At 42.5% G+C, this 11142-nt stretch overlaps 2 protein-coding genes across 6 annotated transcripts; one reads left to right on the top strand and one right to left on the bottom strand.

Annotated features, from left to right (window-relative positions):
* Positions 1 to 54: 54 nt before the first annotated feature.
* st3gal7 (ST3 beta-galactoside alpha-2,3-sialyltransferase 7) lies at positions 55 to 2198 on the top strand (the record flags this gene model as incomplete). The annotated part of the gene is made up of 7 exons (XM_079229437.1): positions 55 to 208; positions 339 to 465; positions 549 to 886; positions 1082 to 1268; positions 1422 to 1562; positions 1866 to 2015; positions 2112 to 2198. Exons 1-7 carry the CDS (start codon positions 60 to 62, stop codon positions 2196 to 2198), a joined length of 1179 nt encoding a protein of 392 aa, XP_079085563.1. The 5' UTR covers positions 55 to 59.
* Positions 2199 to 2675: 477 nt separating this feature from the next.
* hps1 (HPS1 biogenesis of lysosomal organelles complex 3 subunit 1) lies at positions 2676 to 10200 on the bottom strand (the record flags this gene model as incomplete). 5 transcript variants are annotated; one of them, XM_079229605.1, is made up of 17 exons in its annotated part: positions 2676 to 3204; positions 3285 to 3367; positions 3483 to 3596; positions 4044 to 4193; positions 4357 to 4417; positions 4641 to 4778; positions 4877 to 4953; positions 5491 to 5670; positions 5894 to 6061; positions 6160 to 6206; positions 6311 to 6416; positions 6530 to 6632; positions 6764 to 6924; positions 7924 to 8032; positions 8115 to 8257; positions 9836 to 9970; positions 10084 to 10200. In XM_079229605.1, the coding sequence occupies 17 exons, from the start codon at positions 10198 to 10200 to the stop codon at positions 3042 to 3044; spliced, it is 2055 nt and encodes a 684-aa protein (XP_079085731.1). In that variant the 3' UTR covers positions 2676 to 3041. The 5 variants fall into 5 exon arrangements, with proteins under 5 accessions (XP_079085731.1, XP_079085733.1, XP_079085730.1 ...); XM_079229607.1 differs by having other exon boundaries at positions 6323 to 6416; XM_079229604.1 differs by having other exon boundaries at positions 6160 to 6227; positions 6332 to 6416.
* Between the last annotated feature and the right edge of the window lie 942 nt (positions 10201 to 11142).

Below are 11142 nucleotides of genomic sequence, written 5' to 3'. Positions count from 1 at the left end.
GTAATAATCACTACCCCCAGTTTTATGATTTGTGTGTTTCATGTGAAAGTGCAGGTGCCATGGTGATGCTGAATCACTTGAGTGTAGAGGCCCCAGACGACGGCTCTCCACTCTTGCCCGAGGCTGCGGAGGCTGCAACACCAACGCCTCTCTTTCACTGGCAGCAAGCGATCGCAAAGACCGACTCCAGGGAATTCTTACTTGGCAGGTACATCCCTGCAGGCACTGTATATATATATATATATATATATATATATATATATATATATATATATATATATAATGTACCTGTGAATTAATGCGACAATGCTGTTGTCCTTTCACTCTCTGTTGTATAGGAGTAAAAACCTTGTCTTCAGTCTGGTGCTGCTCATTGGATGCTACTCGGCTATTCTGATTCCTGCATATCTCCCCTTGGATAAAGTGGCAGCTCTCAGTGATGACAACCATCATCCTGAAGATCTGGTACAGAGGTACACCTTAGCGATCATTTTAGACAATGTCTTCACTCTTACCTAACCTCTATCAATTTGTGTGCCCCTCTTTAGGTCTTGCTAAATAAGTCAGCCTCCCTGCTTTCAGGCCCCTGTCAGCCTCGCTGGTGCCTGAACCACCTCAAGTCCTTGTCATGTTCTGCAAGCCTCCTAGACATCCCTGTGTTTGTGCAGCGGGAAAGGTCTGTGCCTTGGGATCTGTCCCCTCCTCTGGGGCTCCAGGGCAGTGAGAGGCATTTGGCCCTTGCTCTTTCATCTCTGCCCCAGCCTGGCCTGCCTCCATCACTGAGGAGTGAAGGCAACTGCAGGCGATGTGTGGTGGTGGGCAGTGGAGGGGTTCTACACGGGAGCCATCTTGGATCCCATATAGATCAGTATGACGTCATTATCCGGTATGTGCACCACTGTTAGTCAGATGGGAGGAAGGATATCTTGCTAGTGTGATAGATTATGGTGGCTATTTTTAACTCTCACCGATGGATTTTTCCTTAGCAGCCAAAAATTGATTGAGGGGAAAAGGCTTGATGAGAAAACACTGCAAAATAAAAAAATCCATTTCATACATACATTTTCAACTCTGTTACCAGGCTGAATAATGCTCCAGTGTCTGGCTATGAGAAAGACGCTGGTTCTCGCACCACCATCCGCCTGATTTACCCAGAGGCAGCACCTCACTCCCCAAATGAATACAAAAAGACCACCATGGTTGCTCTGGTGGTCTTTAAGAGCCTGGACCTGGACTGGCTCACTTCTGTCATCACCAAACAGCCTCTGGTAAGCCTATACGTCACAGGAACCATTGCACACAGAAACAGTGTATTACATAAGACATTAGTGTCACAGCAACTCGTGCAGCAACACCAATATCACATCATCACACTCACTGCCTCACATGCTCTACATTTCCTGTGTTGTTTTTTTAAATAGAGCTTCTGGTCCAAAATATGGTTCTGGAGGGAGGTAGTGGATGATATTCCACTGAGACCGGAGAACTTCAGGATCCTCCACCCAGAGATTATTCACAAGACAGGACAAGTCCTCCAGAAATATGCTTTGAAACAGGGAAACGTGAGTTCTAATATGTTTTTCTCATGCTCTGGTGTATGCTTTCATACAATACTGCAGACTAATAGAGAAAAGGGAAATCTAGAACAATGACCCTTCTGAGTAGCCTAACCGGTCTTGAATAATATATGTATATGCTTTGTTTATACATGTGTTGACTTTGCTTTAAACCTATGAAAGATGAGCAAACACAACCTTCACCTCGAGAGAATAACATGTTTTGTTTACCTAGTGGCCTTCATAACAGGCTTTTCCAATAGAGCAACATATCATAGTGGTTGCTAATAGTTTCTTCTCTTCAAGTAGATGGTGCCAACACTGGGCGCCAGTGCGTTGGTGATGGCTTTGCAGCTGTGTGACCAGGTGAGCCTGGCAGGTTTTGGCTACGACATGCAGCACCCAGAGGCCAGGCTTCACTACTATGAGAACATACGCATGGACGCAATAAAGGCTCAGGTAAATTCAGATTACTAAACAGTGATATGCATTTTTAAGGCTGTCAAACCTCATGTTTTGATTTTACTTTGGCTCATTTCTATTATCCTCATTCAGGTGGTGCATGACGTGAATGCTGAGAAACTCTTCTTGAGGGACCTGGTGGCTGCAGGAGCGGTGACAGACCTCACAGGAGCCCTGTGAGTCAGTGGCTGATAATGTACTGAACTCTACATGCACTCCTTCCTCTCCCTGGGAGCCCGTGTGGAGTCCTCCATAACCGTGTGCTGCTGGAAGAATCCTACAATGTGTGAACTGACCTTTAAAATACAGTCTCCAGGGGTAACTGAAGAGTGAGCAAATTAAAAGGTTAGACAAGCTCATGATTGGTGAGACTTAACCTAACAAATCTAGTAAATTCAAGGAACCTATTGCATCACTAGCTGTTATGCATATAGTAATTGTCATATGGATGAATAATTGTGTCATCACGCATGGAAACACGATCAGCGACTGACTTCCCTAATTTGTAAAATGTATGTGATGGTTCAAATAGTGCTATTTCAATTCTGTTTAAAATGACTCAATAAACAATTTAATGTGAGAGTACCGTTATTTATTGTCACCACAGAATAATCAAAATTATTGGAGACATACAAAAATAACTATTGCATGCTTCGTAAGACACTAACAGTAAAGGCAACAATGCGCAGTATCTGTAATTATAAAAATTGATCAGCTGCAGTTTAAAAAAAAAAAGTGAACACAAAACATTTAAAGTATTAATAATAAATAGAAAACAGGTATAAGTGAGAATTCAAAAATAGATTACAAAAATCAAGATATCCTAAATATACTTCATACAAGACACAGAACAGTGCATGTTGGTGTTTGACTGCGTTCATCAGAAACCTGAAGTGTTATAATGAACAACGTTAGGTGAACTTATCAGAGGATAAATAACCTTAGATAGAGTGTGAGAGTTGTTGGAAAAACAATAAACGAGTATCGTGGCTACTGCGACCCAGTTCAAGTGTGTGGATGTGTCTACAGAAGAGGATTGCGTGAAGGCTCCCAAAGTTTGCTTGCCAGCTGTCTGCAGTGCTGGAGGATGATCTCGGCGGGGATGACCCCCAGGTGAACTGTCAGCAGTTCGTAACACTTCACTACCTCCCCTTGGTGATTCTTGCTGTAGTATCGCAGCAGCTTCCTGCAGGACACATTCCTTTCTATAGTCAGCAGCACTCTTGTTTGGATTAATCACATCTATTTTTGGCATCTACTGTTTACCTGTAGTAGTCCCAGGCAAGCATCCCAATGGGGGCGGAGTCATCCGGAAGGACGGGTATGTCCCCGGCCTCCAATTTGAAGCCCTGATGGACCAGATCTACAATTTATATGATGCTGTATTTGTTTACGTTTACAGTATTACAGGGTGACAAATGTGTTTGTGTTATTACTGCTTACTAAAACATTCCAGTAACTTACATTTTCATTTTCAAACCAGAGGAAGTAGCAGAAGTAGAAGTCTCCGTCGCGCAATGTCACAGTAGAGTAACCCTTCTGGAGATAACGCCGTGTTGTGTTGACCAGGCTCCACACCTTCAGGATTGATTAGTAAGGAGAAATTTATTTAAGAAACCCAAAATGAGCATTTTAACAGAATATTTCATATTTTGAGGGTAAATATTCTCATTTGCTTTGTTGCAGAGAATTCTCTTTTAACTGTACGGTAAATATGAAAGTAGAGAAAGTCTTAGCTTAGCACAAAGACTGGAAAGCTCACTCATAAACATGTGATATGTTCTGTTTAATCTGTACCAAAAACAAAGTGTAAAACTGATAATATAGAGAGGTTATGTGCTGGACTATTTATTTGCCGTGAGCAGAGTCTGGCAACTGTTTCCCCTGATTTCAGTTTTTACGCAAAGCTAAGAACAGATGTGAGTGGCATCTATTTTCTCATTTCAGTATTGGGAAATATATATATATATATATATATATACTAGATAACGAACAGTTTAAGGCGTGTAGTTTTAGTCCCTTGACCTTGCTTTTGATGAAATGAGCCAATGGTCCCGTCCCCAGCTCAGACGTGTTGCGTTCCGTCAAGTTGAGCGATGGCGCAATCATTTGGCCGGTGGATCGGTCAATGCAGATAAAATGGATGAGGCCTGGGAAATCCTCCAGGTAAGTGAGATCACCTGGGTCAAGATCAATACACTCTGGACAAATGTTGTATTTCAAACAAATTTCTAGGCGTTTGCATGTCGTAAAAAAATCATGCACTTCCAGAGGTATTATAAATGTACACACAAGGCATCACAGTGAGCTAGAGTATTTTGCTGACAGGATATGACACCATGGTGATATTTCTCTTGCTTTTCACCAACAGGAAGTCCTTCCAGTCCATCAGTTTCTCCCTGGGAGATAGAGAAGGTGAGAGAAAACGAGTAGAACAGAAAGAATAAGACGAGAAAGAAGCTACGGACATGAACAGTTAAGGATGCTGTTGTGTACCGTCTTGCAGGTATTTGGGGACTAAAAACGTGTTCCAAAAGTTTCAATGGAGTCAGATTTGAAAATCTCACAAATAAGTAAACAATAATTATAGTGCAAAGAGATGTTCGGCTGACTGATACACACCGCACCATGGTCTGGGCTCGTTCCTGCAGACCGGGGGAAAGACGTTGAGGAATGTCACTTGGTCCATACTCGAGGAGAAAACACTGCCTGTATACACCGCACAGCTGGGTCTTCATCTTCTTACACGATGGAATGAGTCTAAAACAACAACATGAAGAAACAACAATCATTCAAATAATCATCCAACTGCTTTGCTATGAAGCATTTCAGCCAGCAGAGGGCTGCAGAAGACCTACTCTCTGCTGAACCCAGGTCCTCCTCTGCCGAAGGCCAAGTTCTTGAAATCTGTCCAGTCCTTTTGTAACTGCCCAGACTGGAAAGACAACAAAGGAACAAAAGCAGATTTTATTTGCACAGCTCTAAAAACTGAAATGTATATACGGATTTAATTTTTTTATGAATAAATCAGTTTTTATAATATGCAAGGAACTGACCATTTTGGCAACGGTAACCTTTATCTTTTTAGGGGCTTTTACTGGATCTTCAGTTGATTAATTCAGGTTAAGATGGGGAGACAAATCTTAACTTTGTATTCCAATTTAGAATACTAATCTTTAGGAAGGTATTCAATGCGTGTCAATTGAAAAGAGGCACAGTTTGTACAACTTTATGTGTTTTCAGCGCATACAGGAGCTATAAACTGATGCATCATGGTTTGTATGAATGATACTATCAGGAGGGTTGAAGGAAGGCTGGTAGTTCAGTTTTTATTACAGACAGAAAAAAAAAACGCCACAATATTTTAGAGAAAATACAGTTCTTGTGAAGGAAATATTGTAGGGTGTTATTTGAGGCAGGTGAGATGTAAAACCTTTGCTGGACAAGTTTGCTGGTACACGTAAAAACACACCTGTATCTCACTCGGCCCCAGGGCTTTGATAAATTTATCAAGCTTGCTGCGGACTTCATGGATAGTCCGCTGGCCTCGAGTAGCAGCAGATCCTTCTTGACCTTCACTTAAACGTTTCTCCAGCTTGGCAAAAGCCTCCAAAAATGTGTACACGGACATGGCCACTGCACTGGTGGGAATCTGACAGGGATAAAATGAGATGCTTGAGTGGTTCAACAAGGGAGCACAATGTGTGTATACTGTAAACACTGCATACAACTGTAGTTAAATAAATCCAGATAAATGTGTTACAAGGGTGCCCCCTGTTGGCCAACCCGTCAGAACACGTGCCCAGAGTGAGGAAATTGAGTCTATACGACAGTAGAACATACTGTTCATGGAACTGTGTTTGGTGTCCACAAACCTTTGTTAGCAGCACAAGTGTGATGCCAGGCCACAGAGGCAGACAGTACATGGAGTGAGGCATCATGGGATACAAGCCATCTTTGAGTGAGACATCTAAGAAGACTCTGCTAGGGGTCGAAGGGTCAGGCAGAGGAACTTCCAGAGTTTGCAAGCTGTCTTCTGCCATCTGAAGACATGATCATTTTATCAAGTCGACATTTTATCAAGTCATTTTGTTTATTTTGCGTTGAATCCGGATTAAGTTTTAGGAATGATCCTTCTCACCTGGACGTCTGGGTCCACAAACTCAAACACAGGTGTACTTCTTCTCACTGGCTTGTCTCCTGACACACCTACATGAAAGAGAAAAAAAACATAAACATACTGCTTTTGTTATAATATAAAATGAGAAATAATTGACTAAATATGAATGCACAGACTCTTCTACACAACCCACCTGAGCTGCTCGAGTCCCTGTCTGTCGGGGAGGGCTCTGGCGTGTAAAAACTTTCAGGACCAGAGCCGGATGTACTCTCAACATCCTTCACAGGATGACAAACACACAACATGCACGGCAGCCGACAATAAACAATCAGAAACACGGGAACCAACACTTTGTGAAGCGACTATGTGAGTGACCGTCTGCATTTTCTACCTCGGGATTTGGATCATCCTGGTCTGTGTTGCTAGGATACATATTCTGTGCCATGATGATGAGGGCGAGGAGGTCTGAGGTGGAGAGCGTGCTCGCATTGCGGCTAGAAGGGGTGGTGGAGCAAAGACACGGCATCTTTAATAAAGACATCTTAAACAAACTCAAATTAAGTTATAACTAAGAAATAGTGCAAGTTGTGGAATAAATGTGAAAAGTTGATGGACACATCTGTACCTGGAGTAGAATGCGAGCAGCTTGGTGTGAACCAGGATGAAGGCGTGCATCACCTCCTCTCCGGCTCGCTCCACACTGCTGTTAAGCTGCTGAACTAAACGGCGCTCCAGGAACTCGATGCACTGCTCGCACAGCGTGGGGTGGATCAGCCTCTCCACTGCCTGATAGAGGGAGGAGACGACACGGGGGATGATGACGACGACGTTAACATTGCATTCGCCCTTTAAACACGTCCACACTGGCTTTTCAAATAGTCAAAATGACCCGTGCCTTCAATGAGAAAGGGGTAGGATTCATTCCTTTAACAGAATAAATACATTCACGAGGCATAGTCCAACCATTTGGTTACTATGAAAAAGAGGGGTTTCAGATTATATGTAATAAGACCATGTCTACATTTTTTAAATGACAAGTTATAACTGGTACACTGTATAGCTGAGTATGCAGACTTAGATACATGAATCATGAGCTTTGCATCTATCTAAACACACAAGAGGAAAGGTTGTATCACAGTTCACACATCATTTGTAAAAAAAGAAGAAGAAAGTATAGGGGCTGACAAAATAATAAAAACACCCATTTAAACTGGACTTTCTGCCCATTCCTGCCATCTAGTGGTTAACCTTTCCACATCCTAAATCTGACAGCAATTCACACAAGATGGTCAGGGCTTCACTAAACTGAATCAAAACGCACAAAAAAAACTATTATAAATGGCTGTTTACCAATGTACAAAAACTGTAACTGGAACAAAGCCCTAAATATATTAGAGCGGGAAAAAAAAAAGACTACAATATGACTCATAATTAAATATATCACAGACACATCAAAACCCACTAAATAATAATAGTAATAATAATAATAATAATAATATTATTATTAATAGCTGTGCATCATCCACTGACAGCTCAATAATGTCTCTTGCTTTGCTTTATTGCAGCCAGGACTCCTGTGGGATACAAAGATATTAGCTTGAATGGGTATCAAGATGGCAGCAGTGCGCACTGCGTTGTAAAGCTGTGCATTCTGGTATTGTCTTGTCTTCCATCTAATCTGCTGAAGAAAACATTTGCAGAATAAAATCTACACCAAACCTAAAAAAAATAAGAAACAAAAACGGCAACATTTTTAATGCTGTATAAAGAAGTGAAGCATTGCACCTCCACTAAGAAGCTCTGGTCGTTCTCTCGGAGGCAGCTGTAGGTCTCCAGCAGGCTCTGGAGAAGCTTCCACAGCCTCGCTCTCTGCTCGGTGTCCTGTGGACGCAGTCTGGGGACAAACAGGTCACGGGTCAACCAGGCGCCTTGTTAAAACGGTCCAGTATCAGGAGGGAATGCACAACATGCCTTACTCTTTTCTGAGGAGGTTACTGCTGAGGGTGACCATGCCAAACATGACCTCAATCATCTTCTTCATCACATAGATCTTCCTCCTGAGATCACCTTCTCCCTCCTCGCCGTCTCCATTCACAGCAATGTAGAGACACTCATCAAACTGGGGAGGACACACAATGACCTAATCAGCTTGCATTAAGTAAAAATAGAAAATTAAGTAAAGATGAGAAAAAGAATACATTTTATTTATATAGTGCTTCAAAAAGGTACTCAAGGCACTTTACATGATAAAGACAGAAACAATAAAAGTAATATAAAAAGGAAGAAGGCCCCACCCCCGCAGGTCCGATGCTTGGACAGAGTAGCAGGGGTAAGGAGGTTGCCGTCAGTTGATCTGAGGTTGCGGGTGGGAGCGTGTCGGTGCCGGAGGTCAGATAGGTTTGAAGGGGCGAGGTTGTTAAGAACTTTGTAGGTGATGAGGGGAAGTTTGAACTGGATTATTTGCCGTTTGGGGAGCCAGAGGTTTTGAAGGACCGGGGTGATGTGATCCCTGGTGTGGAAGTGGGAGAGCAGACAGGCAGCTGAATTTGGAATGTATTGTAGTTTGTTGATGATTTTGGTGGATGCTGTTGCAGTAGTAATAGAGAGGTGTTGAAGGCGTGGATGAGTGTTGGAGATGGAGGAGCATTTGGTGGAGATGTAGAACTGGGTTTCGTCAGCACGAAGAAGATGTAGAGGAGGAGGCTGAGTACCGAACCTTGGGGGAGATATTCTCTGCATTCTCCAACCCACAGCGTTGTTCTGGTTTAAGCAGAGGTGACAGCTGATTCACAAAAAGGAGATTAGGCTTCAGTTTTCAGTTTGCCGATTGTAGACACCCGGTAGAAACGGTCCTGTAGCTTTGGGCTTTGCTGGCGTCGTAGAGCAAGCCTCCGAAGACTGCGTGCGAGCACCGAGCATGAACAGGGCTGTTTCGACTCTGTGCGCTGTACTATTCTCCGAAACACAAGAGGGCGTACAAACTAAATGAACTGTGAAGAATAAAAAAAGACAACTAGTGTAAACCATAGATGTAGACTGTCGTTGTAACCGGCAAAAAGCCATAAAACAACCTCCACAAACTCATGTCTCATATTCATGGACTACTTTATTGCCTTTGTACAAGCCCTGTGAATAAACTGGTCAAGTAGTACATGCATTATAAACAAACAAAGGTTGAATATCCTGCAAACAATTTGAAAATATATATACTCAAACGAAAATATTGACGGTCACATGTTCCTAGTATGTGTTGGCTGACATTGTACGCCTAGTCTAAAACATATGGACTAAAATGTGTAGCGTACAATGTGACTTAAAGCTTAAAATGACATATGTGAAAGGGGAGCGGACTAGATGACTGTAGGAAACTGTCCTCTAGGGAATAAACATTTGCAGGAGAAAGACGTCAAAGGCTGCTGAAGCTGAATGGAGCAGAAGCAAAGTACTTGTGCGCCACTGGAGGACAAAGTGCGGTTTGACTCCTTAACAAGGCTCACATGACGCTTCTCCGTAAGAGCGGCCTGCATTTAGGTCACAGTGCTGTTGCTGTTGGCAAGGCAACATTCAAGAATAAAGAAATCCGCTTTACACATGAAGGCATTTCAAGACAAGGTCAAAGGTCACAAAAACACATCCTTTTTATTTTTTTAATGATTATGGGGGGAAAAAACGTATTGTTGAGGAATTCAGGCTCTACCTGGTGTAGGATGTAGATGTGGTTGTTTTCTGTGGTGAAGGAGGTGTAGCTGTCCCCCAGCCGGTCCGCCATGGTGCTGCAGGAGATAATAATGGGAGCAAACAGAGTGCTGATGCTGTCCTCGAAGGCCGGAAGCTGACAATCACAACAAAGACAGGGAAAGAATCAAAAAGGTAAAGAGTTATTCAAACAGAGACAGGAAGTTGAAAGGCGTGCACACAGTATCTGTTTGGTTTCGTCCTCTTTACCCCCTGGCCGTCCTCTTGAGACGCCCCATACTGCGCCTGGACATTCTGGTAAAATTCGGGGTCCGTCCAGTGGAAGAGGACCTCGGCGCTCTCACTGGCTATCAGCAAGCACTTCATCTGGACAACAGATGCACTCCTATCCGGCTTCACGTGCGGTCCTATTTACTCCAACCTCTCCATGTGCATTATGCTATAAAGAAAAAAAGGTCAAAAGGGTTAGTTCAATAACTCCAGCAACAACTGTCCATGTTGAAGACTTTACTCAAAACCTATGCTCGACATCAACAACAATGGCTCCACGTCTTCTGTTCCTCGAGAACCAAAACGTTGCACAGATGCACACTGGTGAACTCAGTACTTAATGAAAAGTACAGAAGCAAAAGATATAAAACAGAGTCCGGGACATTATCTTCACGCAGCAGGCCTAGTTATGACTGGAGGAACGGAAAGCAGGGAGAAACTTTTTCCCACGCTCCATTGCTCTTTGACCTCAAACAAACAGTGTCAGAGCTGATATTTTATCAATGACAACCTCTGGGAGTATAGATAAAAGAAAAAAATGTCAGAGGCCAAAATGTTTGCAAGATACATATTCTAATTCTGCTCAAGAAAATATTTGTTAAATGATTGTAAGCGTTGTGAGGTACTCGGTCATCTTTGTAGATCTGGTGATATTGGCCTTAATTTGATGGCATGTCAGTGACTAAGCTTTAGAAATTTAGAAATTGCTCTCTGAAATCAGCTTACTCCAAAAAAAATAATTGAAAACCCTCAAAGACTAATCACTATTACACTAAACCAACAATCTCTTATATTTAGTACAGAGTAACTTTTGCTTCTTTTTAACAACTCTTTGTAAGGTATTGGACTTATATTTACACCACAAAGCAAAATTGCAAGGTGTTTAGTAAAAAGATTATCATTAGGAAATACCATTGTGAAATATTTCTGATCTCGTCACCCCATCATCTAAACGGTACAACACATGAGACTGCAACACTTCCTTATTTTTAACCCACCATCATCAAAGTTGTGCACACAGACTGCAGTGCTGACCCC

The sequence above is a fragment of the Taurulus bubalis genome (assembly GCF_910589615.1).
Source record: "Taurulus bubalis genome assembly, chromosome: 14".
In the NCBI taxonomy this organism is placed as follows: Eukaryota; Metazoa; Chordata; class Actinopteri; order Perciformes; family Cottidae; genus Taurulus; species Taurulus bubalis.
The sequence above is the reverse complement of the archived record's forward strand: the minus strand, read 5'-3'. Positions and strand labels throughout refer to the sequence as shown.